This window comes from Podarcis melisellensis (genome assembly GCF_964234715.1).
Source record: "Podarcis melisellensis genome assembly, chromosome: 1".
NCBI lineage: Eukaryota > Metazoa > Chordata > Lepidosauria > Squamata > Lacertidae > Podarcis > Podarcis melisellensis.
Window position 1 is genome coordinate 55,786,330 of NC_138528.1, and position 20,892 is coordinate 55,807,221.

The window sequence follows — 20,892 nt, forward strand, 5'->3', positions numbered from 1 at the left end:
TGGAATGAGACCTTGAGTCTCCATTTGCACATTATAAGCCCAGCAGTAATACCAACTATGTATTGATTACAAAACTGTATGATTCAGGCTGCATATAGACTATATGCATGTCATCTGTCACATGGGATCTCACTTCTATTTTAGAACTTTCTGTTCTCCACAGAGAAGGAATTTTAAAGGGATGATTCTTTCAGGCAGGTTTTTCATTATTTAGAAACTAATTACACAGCAGACATCTTTCCTGAGGTACCCATCTGCACTATACATTTTAAACAGTATCACACCACTTTAAACAGTCATGGCTTCCACCAAAGAATCCTGGGAACTGTAGTTTGTTGTACTGGGTACCAAGAGTTGTTAGGAGACCCCTATTCTCCTCACAGAGCTATAATTCCCATTTTCCCTGGGAAGAGAGATTGACTAAGGACACCTTTCTGAATCATTGGAAGCATCCAAATGTATTTATATTTGATTAATTAATCAGTGTGAAAAATCCCACATGATTAATCAAGTAAATGTTCTCTTAATTGGTTGACAGACCTTTTAAAATGACTTATTGGCTTTCAAAGCAGTGCCCCAAAGGAAATGGCAAATAGTACGAAAAAGAAAAGTGATTCATCACTTCAAAAAAACAAAACAAAAGTGGAAGCATAGTGATAGAAACAAGGTGGAGCAGTATGCTTGTTTTATTTGAGATTTCAGTCATTCCTGGATTCAGTATTACTGCTCTTTTGGGACCCATAATCAGCTGGATATCTTTTGCCGGGGTTCATGAGCTGGAAAGAGCCATTGTTCTTGAGGGCTTCCCACAAACATCTGTGAGAATGGGATGTTGGAATAGCTACTGATCTGTTCCAGTAGGACTCTGCTTGTGCTATTTTGGGACAACATCCCCTAAATTGATTTGTACAGGTCAAGTGTCCTGGGCACTTTCTGCCTCCCTCCTGCACACCGACTGACACAAAACTCCCAGCAATCTTCTTTTACAAACCTGAAAGTAATATGCTAGACTTTCCCATTTTGAACTTTCTTTTTCCTTGCTTGTAGTTTGGATTGATTTCGATAGAAGTAATTGTTTTTTATAAGCCTGCAGATGATTGCTACACCTTCTTTGTGGCCTCTACAAATAAAAGCCAATGATAAAGCAGTTCATAAACACACACACACACACACATCCTTGTGTCCTGGCCCTCTGAATTCTGCAGACATATTTGTCTTTCTCCTAGATGCTTGGCAGCTGCCAGTGGACATTCTTTTGCTGCATTTCTGTTGTCATAAAAGAATAACAGAATAAGATCATACAGTGTATAAGATGCTAGCCATCAATGAACTCTCATTCAGTTATTAAGCATCGCTTGAGTAGAGGAAATGCATTTCAGCTCGGTTTGTTTTTTTATTAGTCACAAATTTGGGGGTCAGTTTTCCATTCCTCACCAGAACCTTGTGCAAGATGGCAGTCAGAGTAATTTGACTATCCTTTGCCTCCACTAATACTGGAGTTGAAACAAGTGTCCTATGGTAGCTAACAGAGTAGGTTGCAGTCAGTTGTGTGCTTGGTTGCAGTGTGCTGTGGCCACCACAACAGTTTCTCCAATTTGCAAATGTGCCCAAAGGCCCAAAGAGGTTGGCATCCCCTGCAGTAGAAGTTTGAAGGACTGTAACTGAGAACTGAAACAGCTTCAGGGAGTCACATATGCAAGTTATGTTAATTCTACCATAAAACCATCTGAGTGTCCACTGTTTTTTGAATGTATGTGGATGTGTATCACCCTTTTCAGGTGTTCATATTTTAACTAAAGACACAAAGTGGGGAGATGCAGCAGCGATGAGCATGCTAAAGCTATGCTCAATCCTTGTTTTCAGTGTTCTCCACAAGCTGGAGGGTGACTGTATCAGGGAGCCTTCTGCTCTTGTGGAAACTCCTCACGTGTTTTAGCACCCTGGAAAATAACTGGTGTTTTTGTCGCTTGAGCTGCCAAACATGGGTCAGATGACACACTAAGCCAAATAATAGCTTAGCTCAGATACAGGGGTTCCTGGAGACAGGGCCGTCTTAAGCATATCTGGCGCCGTGGTGCAAAGATCCCTCTGGCACCCTCCCCCCCCCCCATTTCCCAGAGTTGTCAACCTTTTCCCAAGCTCCTGCGGGGATCGCTCTCCTCCTGCGGAGGCTTGGGAAGGAAGCTGCACACCTGCCAGCCATATGGTTGGCGAGGCGCAGCTGGCGGGTGCAGGGAAAGGGGAGGCCGCTGGCAAAGCTGCACAGCTCCCCCACTCACTGGGGTGCCCCTGAGATGCCTGTGCCCCACTAAGCCCAATGGGAAAGACGGCTCTGCCTGGATAAGAAATTGTAGCTATGCTGCTCCATTGGTACTACTGTTACTGCACTGCTGTGAGCTAAGCCAAGCTTTGGCTTAATATGTTGCCCAAGCCCAAGCCACAGATCCTTTGCCACCCTTTGTGCAATTGGTCAGGCATGTGTGTCTGCTTTGAACATTGCCAAGACCAATACAAGTAAAACCTGGCATTGTGGCTGGCCTAGCATAGTGAAATGCAAAACATGCATCCTGAGTTTAAAGCAGTAGAAATGGGTTCAGTGGGCTGGTGCTGCACAGCTGCTCTCCCAACAGTGGCATCACCTCAGTGGTAGGGCTACTTGGGCATTCATTTTGCTGCTGTGCCCACACAGCCTTGACCTCTCAATCTCCCCTCCCCCCCATGGACAACCAATGAAGCTCCCATGGACAACCAATGAAGCTGAATGTTGGAAGATTCTGGGCACACAAAAAGAAAGTACTTCTTCACACAACATAGTGTTAGAACTATGGAACTCACTCCTGTAGGAGGCAGCATTGCCCACCAACTTGGATGGCTTTCAAAGGAGGTTGGAAAAATTCATGGATTAGGCTATCAATAGCCAAGATGGCTATGATCAATGTCCACAATTGGAGGCAGCATGTTTCTGAATGTCAGTTGCCAAAAATCACAGGAGGGGAGAGCGCTGTTGTGTTCAGGCCCTGCTTGTGAGTTTCCTGTGGTATCATGTTGGCAGCTGTGAGAACAGGATGCTGGACTAGATGGGCCATTGGCCTGATCCAGCAGTCCCTTCTTATGTTCTTATGAGGACAGTTCTACGCCTCAGATCAGGAGGACGCTGGAATAGCGACCTCAGTATACACCCTATATCAGTATACTCCCTTTCAAATCCATCTGTGATTTATGAGTCACGTGATTTCGTGTTAGGAGGAAAAGGATAAACACAAAAATATTTGCCAGGCTAGCAACTTTTTAAATACCACATTAGCAATGCAAAGGAAAGTGTTCTTTCAAGAAGAGAAAACTTTCAGAAGCCTAAAGGTGACAGAGCTACAAATGAAAACAGCCGAACAATATTCAGCAATTTGAAAGACCGCGACTGAAAGGTTCCCAGCTCAATTCCAAAAAGCCATATGCACCAAAGGAAATAAATTTGCACCAGCAGCTTTGAAATATAGTTTATTAATGCATTTCTTCCCCACAGCAGGACACAAAAGAGGAAGATAGCAAGACAGACGCATTAAAAAATTATAACTCCGACAAATGAAATGTACAGGCACAGAAAGGAGCCACCTTGCCTTTGTGCTGTGTTGAGATGCCAGTGCAAGGAATGTCTTCAAAGTGCCTCCACTAAACGCACCATCTGTGCTATTAGCCCACTAATCCCACTTCCTGTAAGTGCCTAAGTGTCTGCTGCTTTCCTAGGATTTGGGGAAAGCTTTGCTGATGCGTGAAAAAGCTTTTTGATTGGAAAACGGAAGAAACAGCAGCCCACATTTGCCTCCGTCTCTTCCAATCTATCGGTTTATCCAATATCATTGTGAGTTCCTTAGTGTACACATATGGAGCCCAATCTCTGGCTCCTGGATGCATTTATCTGACTTTAACATCTACATATGCTTCTTTCCAAGCATAGCTCTGTCTCCCTCAGAGATCCTAATGGCTTTAGCATGTCTGCTTGCTTAAAATGTGTGTGAAGCCATTTCATCTTAAAGGCATGTTTAGCAAAAAGTTCAATAGGGCTTATTACTACATAAATGTGCATGAGAGCCCAGCTTCTGGGAGAGATTCCCTCCCCTAAAATAATGATGAAATGGACTGTATAGGTCTAGATTTACCTGTCGATGACAATTCCAAGTTGATATGCCAAGTTGCTAGATCTCAATGAGTAGAATTTTCCTTTCCTGCCCTATCCAATCCCAGATACTGCAGTTTTCTTCAAACTCCATATTCCCCTCTCTTTCATTTTCCCAGTCCCTGTGCACCCCTGGAAGCCTCTCCCGAGTGTGGTGAGAAGAGGCTGCTTACACCCCATGTCAACCATGTTGGGGACCAGAACAGACTGATGCAGTAGCGTAGCGTGGGGGGTGCAGGGGGGCCCGGCCGCACCGGGCACAACATCTGTGGGTTAGGGTTAGGGGGCGCAAATCCACAGGTTAGGGGGGACAAATTATTTGCCTTGTCCCGGGTGCTGACAACCCACGCTACGCCACTGGACTGATGTTCTGCACTTGTGAACTGCAGACAGTAAAAATGTTGCATGAATGCCTTTGGTGTTTGAGCCTTCAAATGAATGCTGCTTGACTGTGACCTATGTTTTAGTCTTTGCATGATTTTCAAACATTTTAGTCAACTGCATCACCACCACCTGCAAAAAAAGGGGGGTTGTATTCTGTTGCTTGAATAAACTGCACAAATTATCATAGGGTGATTATTTTGCATAATTTCCTCTGGTTCTGTAAGTTATGGGTCGACCTGTGTAATGATGGTGAGCAAAGAGGCTCTACCACTGATAAAATGTCTTTTTTCTGAGACCTCTCCCACCCCGAGTTGCATCAGAAGACACTGAGGCAGGACTTCCTGCAGACAACTCACTGGATCCGATCCACACTCTCATCCCAATTCTCCTCCCACTCTGACCAGACCAGACCTGCCAAGAACTCTCCACGGAGCTCATGACATGCTTTTGAGCACTTGTGGACTGGTGGCGCTCATCGTCTCCTGGCGGGTTACTAAATGGAAGTTCAGTTGGGGAAGATATGGGAAACCGAATACAAAGAAGTAGTACAGAATGTTGCCTGCAGCAGTTTTGACTGCCTGCCTACAGTTTAGGATGGTAGCCTGCTGCCTGTGTGAATCTACCCCGCTGCGTGGCCTCTCATGCCTGTAAATCTAGGTCGCGTCCCCCATGCAGATAAGTCCTTCCTCGCTAATGCCTTGGGCCAAGGAACAACCTCAAGGTAAAAGGGTTTATAGGTCGTGGCCGATCCCGTGGCTGATCCCGGCCGTCATTCTTGGCCTCAGCAGGAGCTGCTAGATTACACAGTCTGCCCTGTTATTGTTAAGAGACATTGGCATGTCCTCATACAGCTTTGAAGCCCCAGTTAAAATTGCACAGTGTGAATCCAGAACAAGACAGAGTAACACACCAAATGGAATTAGGTCCTAATGTGATCTCATAGTCAAACAAGGCCTGGACCCACCAAGCATGAGAGTGGGAACATTGTGGATGTGATCGCCGTGGAGAAGACAAGTCCCCAAGGAAAACGAATCACAAAAAAATCCTTTATTTTCCTGGGCAAGCGAAAGGTAGCATCTGCTGCCAACCCCAAGGAATCCAAATGAAGCTGCTATCTTTATCCCTCGTTGCTGGGCACTGGCAACATTTTCAAACTGTTAAGTGATCAGACAGTTCTCTGTTGTTGATGCAGCAATGGTAAAATGTTACTTGTGCAAATACTGAAATCTGCCCCATCTGCGTCGCAGCAGCTTGCTTGGAAAACAAACAAACTATCAGCACTTTGGGGAATTTGGCAACTGGAAAAAGTTGTTCAGAATGAGGTGTGATGCATTTCCCAAAGCTAAAAATCCCAAACAATTTTTGAAAAAAGACTCGGCCTCTATACATGCAGTAAGCATATGCCTAGTCACAAACCACTTTAATGGCAGACATGCAGGGTAGATTTGCAGCAGCGTGTTATCTAGCAGTTGCAACCATCACTGCATAAGCTGGTCTTCTGAAAATTCAGAATGCTGCCGCCTGCAAGGGACACACCAGCAAATTCAACATAGTCAAACACACTAGAAGCTACTTTGTGAATGTGATCATTACATGTGAACTGATTAGGTAGCTAAAGAATACGCTTACTCAAACAGTAAGATAAGTATATTACTATTTATGAGATCCTCAAGTCGCTGGTGTTCTAACTGTGGCTTAAAACCTATCAGGGGATCATAGAAACTAGATGGATGTGTTGCTCTTAGCCAATGAAATTGCGGCAGATGAGCCTGGAGGGTGTGTATGGTCACTTCCAGTTCCAGGACTTCAAGCAAAGATAGAATCCGGAAGGAATCCCATAGGTAAAGCACTTGAAAGCCACTACTCAACAATTAATAGCAGCTTAAACTGTTTGACAAGCAAGCAACTAGAGAACTGATTTTTCCTGCTGGGGGCAGGAAAAGGCAGTTGAAGTTTCCATTGACAAACATCCTGCTGAATTTGGAAGCTTGGAAGAGAAGTTGCATTGTGCAAAACAGCCAGCCATATAATCACAGAACTGTAGAGTTGGAAGGGACCTTGAAGGACGTCTAGTCTAATCCCCTGAGATGCAGAAATATTTTTGCCCAACATGGGGCTCAAACCCATGAACCTGGGATTAAGAATTGAAGTTAGTTACCCTTCTCCTTTGTTCAGAGACACTAACCGCCTTTCGTTCATAGGAAAATGTGCACAGGTTCTTTGTGTGGTTTGTGTGTGTTTAATAAATTGTTCTCCTTCTACCAGTTTGTTATGTGGTCAGTATTTATTGTCTGTACTGAAATGGCATGGAGCTGTAAGCAGATCACAGCTCTGCTTTAGAGACTCTGACCTCTCCAGATATAAGTCTACAAACTCACCTGATTCCAACCTTCCATATTGATTCCATCTCCGCAAGAATAAAAAAAGCCCCCTCTTTTCATGTCAGTACAAATAAACAAGGGATCAACTTACAAAAGGAGTCTGCACACATTTTGCCACTCTACTGTGGTCCTGATCCAGATGCATTCTGTGCTGGTTATTTGCATAAGGGGGAAAACTCCCATTGGAGCAAATGGGAACTCCCCCCCAACATAAAGTGAAGGTGCACGGGGCCCAGTCCAAACTAGGACGATGCCAGATGCCACAATCCCCATTTGGATTCCCCCACCTCCATTAAAAAGCCAATAATGCAGTTGCTAAGTGTTTGATTGGTGTCTCATTCAGTCTGACCCTTAGTTACCAAATATATCAAATTCAGATTTGCAGTACATCTCCGCTTCAAACGTGGCAGCATACTACATGGGTGAAGGTGAATAGTATACTCATTGGATCTAGTTCCACAGGACTAGATGATTCACAAATGATTCATAATGGCCTTGAATTAATTAGTGAAACAGTATCAAATTGAATAGCAATATCGTGCAACCTACATGAATGACTAAACTGAAGAAGCAGATAGTGTAACTATTGAAAATGTATCGGTATGCAGAGATGGTTTCAGCAGGACCTCTGCGCTTTCCCAATACTTCTGAGTGTGCTGTATACGAAGTCACCCTCTGCAATTGAATGTATTCTTACTGTCACCTGTCCCTTTCCCCAAAGCTCCAGATTCTGAGGAAGGTATTACAGCATTACAGAATGATCTGTATACAAGTTAGGTAAATTTACACAGACATGCCCGCATTGGTAATTTTCTTTTCTTGCAAATAACTTTTCCATTTATGTTTTTCCTCCATTTTGCCAATCAATCTGCTTTACCATTTGTGCTCAAATAAATAGCTGAAGTTACTTAAAGGAAGCCCCACTAGCAACGATGCTGAGAGCACAATCAGTAACAAGTTTAGAAAAAAGTTGTGATTCTTTGGGTTAAAAGCAGCAGAAGTTCAGGCAGGGTATTAAGCAGGAGTTGGAATCCAAGGAATGTGGCAGACCAAGAATGCATAAGAGAGTGTTCTGTTTTAAAGGAATGGATGAGGGAGGGTTCCTTAACTTGATAGGAACTGAAGAATGTATTTCTCGGAGACCCAAGGTCCCTGGCACCAGCAGATTAATCTGCAGAGAACCCCACACTATTTTCTCTGCAATTCTGAATTCTGTGTTAAATGCCATAACACAGTTTAGGTATTGGTTAGGGTGCTTCCAGGCTGTCACTATTTTTGTTTGGGATTCAGTCACATACCAGCAAATTCAGGTTGCAAAATTACAGTTGGCTTTTGCAATCAGGGAAGTGCTAGGGAAATGCCCTGAGCAGTACGTAATATCACTGACTTGGATGCAGCAGCATCTAACCTCTCTGCAAACAAATGGGGATGATCGCTGACTAGATGGGTCATCTGGAAGCAGCCTTGATCCCTCAGATTCTTGCTTCTTAACTACTATGGAGTCTAGTCCAAAACTAGTGTGTTTAATCTCTGTTTAAATTTCTTTTTGTGTTTTCCATTGGCAATAGATAAGCCAGAGTTCCCCTTGATTTCTCTCCTATTCTGAAGCAGCCATTGGCAAGCTGTCCCACACCCCCCTAAAGAGGAGAGGACGAGGAAGGACAAAAAGATGTCTTACTCATAGATTTCAGCCCCGGCTGAGTGGACTAATTGGTTCTTCCCTCCTGTCTGCACTGGCTTTCTGCAGCTGAATCATTCCAGAGGCAGGGCAGAGGGGCAACAATGAACCGGCACCTGATCTTACAGAACTAATCGGAATGCAATTCAACACTTATTTAGAACTGGATAGCCTCAGCTGCGCCAGAGCTAGGGATGTTCCTTTTTCAAAATACAGCGGCCGAAGCAGATTTAAAGCTTAGTGCACAACATACTATGACGCATTTTATTAGAGCAACTGCATAGACACCAACAGTTCAACAACTGTGGCTAATCCTGTTGCTGACCATCTGCCTGGCCCTGGGAAAGATGCTGAGAAAGTTCAACTGATTTGCATCCATAGCTTGATTCTGAAATTCAGAATAAAATGGGTTTCCCTTTATCAATGTACTGTATAGGCCAGAAAGGGGGGGGGGGAACATGAGGCCCAGGGGCCAAGTGTGCCCCCCAACCTCTCTCTTTGGCCCTTGAGAGTCTCCCCAGTCACACTCCCTCCATTATCCTTGAGTGCTATTGCTCCACTTAATTTTGCATTTGGCCCCACTCACTGTCAGGTGTGGCTTCTGAAAGGCTGTCCACAACAGACTGTGGTCCCAGGCTGAGAGAGTTCTCCTATCCCTCGTATTGGTTATGGTACATAAGGCTGTTTGTGATCAATAGCAGAAAGCCAATGTGGGTCAAGTTCTTACTGAGGTTCTATAGTAGAGTCAGGGCTGTACCATGTGACACAATGCTCTTCCACAAAATAAAGTTTTCTACCCACAGAAAAGCAGAATGTCAAGTTAAATGTTTGGTTGGAGCTTGACACTTAGCTTCCTAAGCAGAGATATAGGTCACATCCAATGGCATACATTAACGTTTCCTCCACAGAATCCTGGGAACTGTACTTTATGCCTCACTGAACTACAGTTCCCAGCACCCTGAACAAACTACAGTTTCCAATATTTTTTGAGGGGGGGGGCATATGCTTTAAATGTATTCTCCGGATGTGACCCTATATATCTTTGAGTGGGGCAGGGGTGGAGAAAGAATCCTTAGTCCTAGGAGGCCGTACTTGTAGGTTTATGTGGTGGAGCTCAAGTAGAGAATCACCAACTCATTGAAAGAGATACAAGAGCAGCTATGGTATCAAATCAGCCAATGGGATTAAGGCAGAGGGGACCAGCAGAGGTGAGAAGCAAAGGAGGGGAAAGAAGAGGGGAGGAAACAATGGGAAGTACAAGTCGACTCAGTGGTACTGAGAGCATGATCTCAGGGTTGTGGGTTCAATCCTCACGTTGGGCAAAAGATTCCTGCAGGGGGCTGGACTAGATGACCCTCATGGTGCCTTCCAACTCTACAATTCTATGATTCCTGGCCCTAATAAATTCTAGTCACATGCTCTGAATCTGGTGGAATACAATCAAGCTAACAGCCTATCTCCCCTACGAAGCCATTTCCCCCATTTGCAGATTTCCTGCCCCCCTCCAGCATCATCCACTTAAAACCATTCTCCCATTTCCAAACATCACTGCCTACATATAATTTGAAATAGTCACCAATCATCAGAGAGGAAGCCCCGGCTGCTTTCTGAAAGGTGTAATTATCTAAGGCTCGGCTCCGGCACTGCTGCAGAGACGTATCACCCATTAAAGCAGTTTGAAACTGCAATTGTGTTGATACTTTCAGAGACATTTCAAGCAGAAGGAAAACCTTAAGGATCTCTGTAGCACCAACCGTTCGCTCTTGCGGGTGGTTGAGACTTTATGCCACTGCTATATTATTTAAATGCATTTTCATTAAGTGAACACATCTGGGGGAGGGGGGGGACCCTGCAGCCAGGCTACTTAACAAAACTCATGCTGACAAACAGTGCTAGGAAGAATCACACAGCTAAATTGTATATTATCATGCAAATGGCAAAAGAACCGGCACATGGGACTCTGTGCATTGTGCACAGTGATAAAAGAGTGGAGAGTTATAAATAAGAGTTAAAGAAAAGAGTCCTGTCAGTCTGGGCAGTGGAGTGAAAGAGCCTTCTTAGGGCAGTTAAGGAGGTCTGAGAACAATACTTAGTTAACAAGCCCGATGTATTTTAAAGGTCCAGCATCTAACCTTTGTAAAAACATCATTGTGCTCTTGGGCTCAGAAGTAATTATGATCAAGATGATTCGAACCAGCCCCATCACTTGCGGGAAGCGTTGTTACCAGAAAGGGTGCAATCTGTTGGTGACGAAGCTCTTAGCTTACAAAGGATATTTGTATGCTCAAAACGATGTCAACTGCACTTACTTTATCTGATGCCTGCAAAATGCCCTCTGACCTCCAGTCTACTAAGGCAGACATCTCCCCAGATGCGGCAGAGATTATAGTCTTATCTGATAAGCACATACAGTTCAGAGGGAATTCAGCCGCTTTATTCCATACCTCTACATCCTGTGTTTACAAAGACAGATTGCCCTCCTTACTGTACGGTGTGGCTCATCAGAAGCTCAATCAAGGCTGCCAAAAGACTTTAAAGACCCAAACCAGTTCTGGCCACGTACGACATATTGACAGCCTGTATTCACGCACACCAGAAGACATAGCCATCCAGTTCCCTGGAACCCAAACAAGCATTACAATACACACTGATAAGGGCACTGGCGCTGGTTAGATAATGGATCTCCCTTGCTAGATGGGGGTTTTGAACTTTAGTGGCAATTATGTACACATTTCATTTCAGCTTCTATCCCCTCCTCCCACCTAGATCTGGATAGAAACTAAGCTGAAACGAAGCCCTGAATTATTCTGGCATGAACAGTAAGTCATAGACTTTTCCATTTGTTATTGGTTTCCCAGAAACCAAAATGGAAAAGGAATTAACAGCTGCTGAATATGGCACATGCTCTCAGAGATGCTCTGATTTTATAGCTCATGGTACTACTATAACAGGTTTTTCACCAGTGTGTGAGAAGCAACCAGCAGGGGCAGTCAGTGCTGAAACCTGAACTGACTGAATCAAGTCAGTTTTTAAAAATACACAGTAATTCTCCTGGAAATTTGTGCAGGAATTCTTACTCAAATCAGCAGCAACCATTAGACATGCGTGTTACGCATTCTTGATGAGCACAGGGTTTTGGATAAGCTAAGGCACAGGGAGAGAGGCTGCAAAATTAACTCTAAAGAGCAAGTTCTGTATGGAACACCTTAACTCTTTTATCCCAAGTAAAGAAAAACACCCATTAAAATAAGGAAAGAGAAGGGAAAGTGTCGGAAGAAAAACATTGCTTTTCATAAAGTCAAAACCTTGAACACAAAAAAGGCAAAACTTTTAACACATTTTTACTGAAATATCCATTTCTTTAGTATGTTACAGAAGAGCTTAAGAACATACGTCATGTACCTAAAATGCAGACTTCTTTTAAAATAAAAAAGTCTTTTTATAAAAAAAATAAGAAAAGTCAAAGTAAAGTGCATGAAACTGATGTTTTCCTCCTCCAGATTAATGCATTAAAACATTTTAATACACTGACAATACTATATAAACCTGGGAATATTTTCTCCTCCATCACCCCATTAGTCAATTATTTACTGTACAGCAGTGGTTACATATAAAAACAGACACACAGAGAAACTAATGATATTTGCCAAATGCTTCTCACTGGTTAAAGTCAAGAGCTACTGAAATAGTGACTTTCTCATCACTTCTTCTTTTTAAAAATACTAACTTTTGTCAAAACTATGTCCGCCCTGGCTAGGAAGAGCCACAGGAAAATGCAAGTCCGTAAGTGGGAAAGATGCAGATTGTTACTGGATAGCAAGTACTTTTTCATTTAAAATAGAGGGGATTGTTACAGGGAATCTTGTGCACATACAAATCCCCACTGGAAGGAAACATAGCTAGTTCCACCCAACCATGGCAATAGCTTTTGCACAGAGTATTTCAGAGTGAATTCTTAAGGGATGCTCTTATAAGAGCAATTAAGGGGGGGCACACTGAAATCTGGCATGAAATTAATACAGGGAAATATATAGCAATTAAAATATACACTTATCATTATGCCATGATGTTACAGGAGGCTCCCAGTGGCCTCTTATCCAAGGGACTAGTTAGGACCACACCCATTTAGTTCCAGCATCATATACTCCCAGGCCACAGACTGAGTCCCTCAAAGTTATTTTGGACCCTAATTACTTCGGACACAAAGAAAAGAAAAACAACACACTGTGCAATGGAAGGATATTACCTGGCCTAGTTTTATAGCAGACAATAGTGCATGACAGGTGCCTCAGGGCAGCATTATACCTTACACCTACAAAGGCCACTGTTTTCAGTGCATCCCTCTGACAAAAATCTAAGCCAACCCAGGTCTCTTTTTGAGGACAGGGTGGGAAGCTGGGAGTACAGCCTGCATAAGGCTGCCTAGTCAGAAATTTCACTTTGGGGGCTGGAATTTAAACTGTGTGCACCAAACAAAGGAAGACCACATTCTGCTGATGGATCCCAGCAGGAAAATGTCTGGGAACCATTAACTAGTCTCTACACCCTCCCCATTAAAAAAAAAAATGCTCTCAATTATGAAGTTCATTTTTCGGCAGGCTGGTCAGATATTTCAAGGCAAGGTTTCCAGAAGTGCTCTAGACCAGAAGCTGCGTTCCAGTCACCTACAACAACGGCCTCTGCGTTCACCTCCTTTAGGGACATTGCGCTACCGGGCACACCTCCAGTGCCTTCCTTACGCCCATCGAAATGTTAAATCCACCCAGGTCCAGAGGGGTCACAGCGAGGCGGCCTTGGCTTTGCAGTGCAAAATGTGCTTGTGGACAAAGTCGACACGGTCCTGCAGCAGCTGCGCTTGCTGCTCGGAGAGGAAGCCCAAGACGCCGGCCAGGGGCTCCCGGGTCCGGTAAAGGTGGAGCAGCTGGGCGGCGGCGTTGCGCGCGCGGTGCAGCTCCCGCACCCGCTGGGCGGTGGCCTCTCGGAAGACGCAGACGGAGCGCAGCAGCGGCTCGTTGTACTTGTCCCACATGGCCAGAAGCCGGTAGCCGTGCACCAGGCCGGCCTCGTTGTCGAGGAAGACCAGCCCGCCGTTGGGCGCCCGGTGCAGGTTGCTGGTGGCGCGCTGCATCACCCGAGGGTCCCACTGCAGGTTGAACAGGTTGCTGACCAGCCGGTCGAAGTTGGCCGTCACGTAGTCGAAGACGATCAGGTCGCTCCACTGCACCAGCTCCACCAGCTGCGCTTGGCTCAGGCCGCGCAGCTCCCCGGCCGACAGGGGCTGCAGCCGACGGGGGCCCGACGTCGCCGCCGCGCCCGCCTCGGCCCGCCAGGGGGCGGGAGCCACCACGTCGGTCAGGTTGTCCACCCAGCGCGCCAGGCTGACCACGGCGCCGTCGGCCCAGGGGGAGCCGCGCAGCTCGTCGCGCACGGGAGCCCACTGCCCTCCGCGGGCTTCGACCCGCGCCAGCGCCAAGGGGGGCAGCCGCTCCTGGATGCCCAGCAGCCCGGCCAGGTGGTACGAGAGCGCCTCGCCCTGGATCTGCTCCGCGTTGATGCCGTAGCGCACGCACGCGCGGCTGCCGTCCGACAAGCGCGCCAGCCGGTTGGAGCTGCGCCCGCAGCCGCCGCGCTCCAGGGACACGACGCGCGCCTCGCGGGCCGCCCGCAGCCACGACGCCGCCTCCTCGGCCGAGAAGCCCGGCGGCACTTGCGCCTCCAGCGCCCGGCTCCAAAAGATCCCGCCGCGCACGGGCGGCTCCGCGACGCCCCGAGGGGGATCCGCGGGAACAGGCGGCGGCGGCTCCTGCCCACTTTCGCCCGGCCCCTCCGAGGGTTGTCCCGGCAGCGTAAGCAGCGCGCGGAAAGTTTTCTGCGCCGCTTGGCTGGGCGGCCGGAGGAGGCGGCCGCTCGACGCCGCCTCGACGCCGGGCTCCGGGGCGCCGCGCCCGCTCCACAGCCCCGCCAGCGCCACCACGGCCAGCAGCCACAGCCCGGCCACCAAGCCCAGCCCGGCCAGACCCGCGCGTCGCATTCTCCTCCTCCGCCTCGTCCCGATCTCGCCTCCGCCGCCGCTGCCTCAGTCTGCTGCGCTGGGACCCGGCGGCCGGGCGGCCCCGCGGCTCTCCCGACGCCCGCGGCTGCTGCCTCCTCCTCCGCTCATGGCGCGGCGCTGCTCCGAGAAGTCCGCCGGAGGGAAGCAGCCGCCCGCCACGGAGAGGGAGAGAGCGCGCTCTTCTCCGGGCGGCGGGACCGGCGTCTGCAGCGAGACCCTCCAGCTAGGGCAATTCACAAGCGCCCAGACCACGTGGGAGAGCGAGGTGGGGGGGAGCGCGCCGACCCAGCCCACCGCCCAGCGTGGCTTTCCGCTTAAAGCGGCGATGGCGCCAGAAAAGCGGGGCCCGCCGTCGGGGAGTGGCTGCCCGTGGGGGGCTCCTGCGAGGAGAGGGGGCGCCTCCCGAGCCACTCTGACCCCGGGAGTGGGCTTTGTTTCCCCCCTGGTTAGCTTCTCAGCCGCGATCGGGGGCATTTCTCCGACGGGGCGGCCTCGGCCACGGGCCGCCTCCTCCCGCACCTCCCTCCTCCCACCCGGGTTGGGAAGCACAAAGGATTCGGCACGTTTAGAAGAAAAGATGGGAGCCGAGCGCTGCTTTCAAAGAGCCTTCCTTCTGCTGGAGTGGGAGGGGCAGAGGAGCGTGGGACGGAGCAGGAAAACCAGGCTGGCCGGCTGCTTCCCGGCAACAGCCACACAAACGCAGGGGCGTTTGACCCTTGCAAGCGGGGAGCGAGGGTCAACGTGCACCTCCCACCTGCCCGCCACGCACAAAAAAGGTTACCCTTCGAAAGAGGGCAGTAGTCACACGTTTAGTCCGCAGGAACCCTACCACCCCCCCCAGCGGCGTTTGCTCCGGAGTGAATAGTGCACAGGTTATGTGGGGTTCGGATCCTACCACCTGAGCAGCTGCCTTGTAAGATATGCACTAAGAAAGGCAGCATTGGCGAGGAACACAACTGGATCCACATTTCTCGCTGGAAAGGTCCTGTTTCCTCCCGGCTGAACCGACAAGAGGTAAATTCGGCCCCCTCCACTTGGCTTCTTCGGAATGATCGAATAGAACTATAGTGGCATCAGTCCCTTTGTCTATACATATATGTATCAGTAATGTGCACAAATTACAGGTAACATTGGGTAAATATTTATTAAGCGGGAGCTCTTTGAAATCGATCAAGGATGGTTTGAAGTCTAGGCTGCTATCTGCTGGCGTCAGTGATTCGTTCTGTCATCCTCCCACAGAGAAGAAAAAATGAACGGGGGGGGGGGGGAACGTGAAATCAGAGATGACAGTCACAACCATCTTTCTTTGCCAGCTCAGTGGCAGTTACACTGTGATCCTCAGATGTGAGCTGCTTTGTTCAGTGGAACTTTTTTAAAAATAAAAATGAGTGTACATTGGGTGCCAACATTAAAGTACAATCTGTAATTAGAAGGGATCCAGACAGTTTGATGTAGATTCTGCTTCCACCATGTACACAAGCTTTTTTTCTCTTTTCTTTTGGCTTATGAAGTCATCCCATCTCACCAAACAAGCTGTCACACATGTGGACCACCAGCTTGGTGTTATTATTTCACACCCCTTTGGGAATAATCTGGGGAGTTTTGTACTTACAACAAAGAAGAATGGTTCATCACCAGCTTAGAGAATTGCTATGGAAGGATGGGAAATGGGCCACAGCATCCCAAAGCATCTCTAAAGGAACAATTTATTGACTATTCCAAGAAAGACTGTAGGTGCATTCTAGAACAGAGGGACTTATTATTCCCCCCCCCCGGCCCCAGTCTTTCTTCGTAATGACTTGTCCTCTGGCCCTCTCTCTTCCTTGAACTTTCTTAATTCTTGTTTCAATATCCTTCTTGAACAGAGGCAACTCCAGCTGAATACATTACCCCAAAATTAAATTTCTCAAAGTCTAAATATAACAGTCTCAGATCTTCACCAATATCAGTTGGTCAAGCAAAAATGCCATGTGTTGTGCAGGATCAGTATGTGTTATCTGTCTAATAAGCACTTTTCTTTAGAGAATATTGCACACACACCCATCCTCAAACAATATATAGTTGCTGGGTGGAGGGGAGGATGCAGTTATTCCCCGTTGGAACAAAGGGACAAGCCATGGCAACATGAAGGATGTCTAGAATATGGTTGGTGGAATGAGTGTCACAGGGAGCCCCATGAGTGATAACACAAGTACTCTTCCATGCCCATTAAAGAGGTTTTATTTGTATTATGTATTTATAGCTCCTCTGTTGGACCAGGGTGCATGCACAGACTGTCTAAATCAATGGTTCTCAACCTGTGGGTCTCCAGCTGTTTTTGGACTACAACTTCCTTCATCCCTAGCTAGCAAGACCAGTGGTCAGAGATGATGGGAATTGTAATCTGAAAACAGCTGGAGACCTAAGGTTGGGAAACACTGGCCTAAATTAAGGGTGTATGAAGACAACCACAACCACATATCAGTTGGCCAGAAGCATACAAGAATTTACTTAGGAAAATGGGAACGTACTAGGAAGTTGCCTCATTCCAAGTCAGACCCTTGGTCCATTTAGCTCAGCGTTGGCTACTGGCAGTGGCTCTGCAAGGTTTCAGACAAGCCTCTTTAGTCCCTAACTGGAGATGCTACTGCAGATTGAACTTGGGACCTTCTCCATGCAACACAGATCTTTTGCCACTGAGCCACAGCCCTTCCCCGTTTAGCTTGCCGTTCTGCTCCCAACTTTCTTCTGGCAAGTTCACAAGGTCATTAAGGCAACCCCCCCTTCCTTGCTGTTTGTTGCTGGTATCTGCTATCCAGAGGTATACTGCCTTTGCCTCTGGAGGCACTATTTGGTTATCCTGTCTAATAACCCAGGTGAGGCCAGAGCACGCAGCCCACCTCAAGCCTGATCCAATGCTACAATCCATTCTCCAAGGACTGGATTGAGTCACCAATAAAATGAACAAGCCCTCCAAAGCTCTAGCTGAAACTCCCACCAGCCTTCATGAGTATTCAATAAGTGCACAAACCACCTACATTTTCTTCATCGTGGATGTTAAAATTACATAATCGCTTCTCCCCGTCATGCATTATAATGTATTAATCCACTAGCCCCAATTCATTATTTACACAACTAATAAAAGCGTTCAGTGTTTTAATATAAAATGACAAGTTTTACAAGTAATTATAGACACTGTTATCATCCTGGGATAGCACACCATTACTGCGATTGAGAGCTCCACCATGTGGCAAAAAACTGAAATGGATGGAATTCATAAGATATTGCATTTAGCACTGGAGATCGTTCAGAGTGCTGTTACACATTATTTCACAAATCCTTACAGCAGAATCATTAGGTTGCTGATCATCCTCACACAGTGGATAAGGGAGTGATGTTGAAAAAGTGGTGGCTTGCCTCAAGCAAGTTCTTGTCAGAAATGATATTTCAACCAAGGATGTGGTTCTGTCTTAGGCAATGTACTTCTTTGTGTCTTTACTCAGCAGAGAGCCCGATTGCATTCAAGGTATCAACTCCCAGAAAAAGTGTGCATAGTATATTGTAGCTTGTCACTATACTGAATTGGTATGTGTAATCTACATACTATGAAAATTAGTGTGTGTGTATGAATAATTCATCTTTATTTTATGATAGACATATTTTTAAGGTGGCAGATGTTCTTGTTTTAATATGGTTTCAAGGTATAAAGACAATAATTTCTGACACTTTATGATGTGTCTATGGTGCAGTATTTATAACAAACATATTAGCAAAACATGCATTGTACTTTTTATATAACCTTTATTTACTATAAATAATTGCTGTTCTCACTTTAACAGCAACTCTCTGAAGCTATAAATCACTTTGTTTTTAAAAAATAATAATCAAGTGGTATCTAAATTTTATGAAATAAATAATGTAATTAAATAAGTGAGGTTATTGTTATTCCCATTTTACAGATGGAGTACTAATAGCCCAAACTGTGACATCATCATATCTATGACAGACGCAGGACTTGCTCCATTACTGAAATCATTACTAGCTTCATTACTGAAATCAAAAGGAAATACAGTTCAAATGTCAAAGTTTATTTTAAACCATCAAATTATAATGCCTTTTTCAGATGAAGAAATATTGAGTTATATGGTGAAACTAGAAGACAAGCTTCTCACTTTTGATGCTGATGTTAAGGTAGAAGGACTGGACAAAAACTGTCTTCATGTGGAACGGTTCATAATAGATTTCACATTTGCATATGCAAAGATTATTAAAGATTACTTCCTTCCCCATCTGGCTGTGAATATGGTATTTTAAACTGACCTTTGTGGCAAATTTCTGCTTCCCCAACAATGTTCTTCTTACTCCACCTACAGGCCAAAAGCAATTTTGCCATTTGTTTCTGTTCACTCCTGTACAACAATATTTGAAAACAAATGCAGGCATTAAATGCATTAAGTTACAATGAAATGCTCCCCACCTTGTTATTAATAAAAATGGACTGGAAACCGAGATGAAAGGAAGAAGACCCTAGGACCAGTTATAATTCTGCTGGGTTCCGTTCTCATTCCCTCCCACCAGCAGATGCAATGTTCTGAAGGTGGAATATGGAAATGCAGGTGTCTTCCCTTGAGGCAGGAGCAGCCCTCCTCCTAGAACGCTGCCCACAATTTTGCATGCCAACCCATCAGGAACCTGTTTTCACTGCCTCCCTGGGACTGCAATGACAGAAGGGTCATCAAACACCTGGCAGGCCATGCTTGATGGACCATGTTCAGATTGATGGTTCACAACTTCTGCAAGCCTGCCCTCAAGGAAGAAATATGCCTTTGACCTGCTTCGTATTGTGAATGTTTCAGTGACAGAGTGGGAAATATATTTTTCCTCTCCCTTGGGTTTTTTAAAAAATAAGATAATGTCAGATACCACATCATTCAACCTCTAGGTTGTAGAATTAGCAGGCCCTTAGTTGTTGCCCTGCCAGCCAGTCTTTGAAGACTTAGACTGAAAACATACATCTGGCCTGAGGGACCTGTGGCTGAAACCAACATCTGGAAGGCCACAGGTTTCCTGCTAAATCTGAAACCTTGGTGAAGAAGAAGAGTTTGGATTTGATATCCCGCTTTATCACTACCCTAAGGAGTTTCAAAGCGGCTAACAATCTCCTTTCCCTTCCTCCCCCACAACAAACACTCTGTGAGGTGATTGGGGCTGAGAAACTTCAGAGAAGTGTGACTAGCCCAAGGTCACGCAGCAGCTGCATGTGGAGGAGCGGGGACGCAAACCCGGTTCACCAGATTACGAGTCCACTACTCTTAACCACTACACCACACTGGCTCTCTAGTGAGAAGTTCTGAGCCTCCTGATAGAAACTGTGAAGGCAAAGTCACAGGAATATAGGAAGCCACCTCCTGCTTTCTCAGTCTGGAGAGCTTGAGTTAATTAGTTACTGACACACCTCTTTGGCTGAGGGGCTGTTGCTGAAATTGATTGCTGCCCAGATTCCTTCTTCATGCTTCCTGCTTGCTTTACAGTTGCCATCTTTTTATTCTGGCTGGGCGTTCTTGCCCAAAACCCAACATGTTTCCCCCATCCATGTGCAGAGGCAGACCTTTGTCTGTTGCAGTTCTGCTAGTAAAGATCCAATGACACTGATGGAAAGGAAGAAGGGGACACTATATCTGCCATATCTATGCCTTTGAGTCCATTAGTCCCTGCCTCATTCTTTGCGATTTAGTTTCACAAATTCAGCCAATCGGGGTGCTGTATTCCTTCAGTCAATCAAGTTCACTTTAGTCCTATTGATACATTGGAGACATGCAGTCAGATCCTCTGCTTTATATTGACTTAGAAGTGCATCCCATGGAATTCAAGTGTGCTTACTCCCCAGTCAGTGCACATACAATTTCAGCCTAAGTGCCCTGGAGTGGGTGAGTATAAAATGGGGATGAGAAACTTGTGACCCTCTAGATCAGACTTTCTCAACCTGTGGGTCCCCAGATGTTGTTGGACTACAATTCCCATCAACCCTGAGCTCTGGCCTTGCTAAGTAGGGGTGATGGGAGTTGTAGTTCAACAACATCTGGGGACCCACAGGTTGAGAAAGGCTGCTCTAGATTTTGTTGGCCTCCAACTCCCACCAGCCCCAGTCAGCAGTAGTCCAGCAACATCTGTAAGCCAACAGGCTCCCCATAACATAGGAGTATAAATTTATTCTGTGAATTGCCCTAATTTATTCTGTGAACCACCC

At 46.2% G+C, this 20,892-nt stretch overlaps 1 protein-coding gene across 1 annotated transcript; it reads right to left on the reverse strand.

The window, feature by feature from the left end:
• Window positions 1–11,937: 11,937 nt before the first annotated feature.
• On the reverse strand, window positions 11,938–14,749 carry FJX1 (four-jointed box kinase 1). The gene has a single exon (XM_081884993.1). The coding sequence runs from the start codon at window positions 14,643–14,645 to the stop codon at window positions 13,392–13,394; it is 1,254 nt and encodes a 417-aa protein (XP_081741119.1). The 5' UTR covers window positions 14,646–14,749; the 3' UTR covers window positions 11,938–13,391.
• Between the last annotated feature and the right edge of the window lie 6,143 nt (window positions 14,750–20,892).

Coding starts and splice junctions, on each gene's coding strand:
- FJX1 (XM_081884993.1), bottom strand. CDS start 14,645: ATGCGACGCGCGGGTCTGGCCGGGCTGGGCTTGGTGGCCGGGCTGTGG.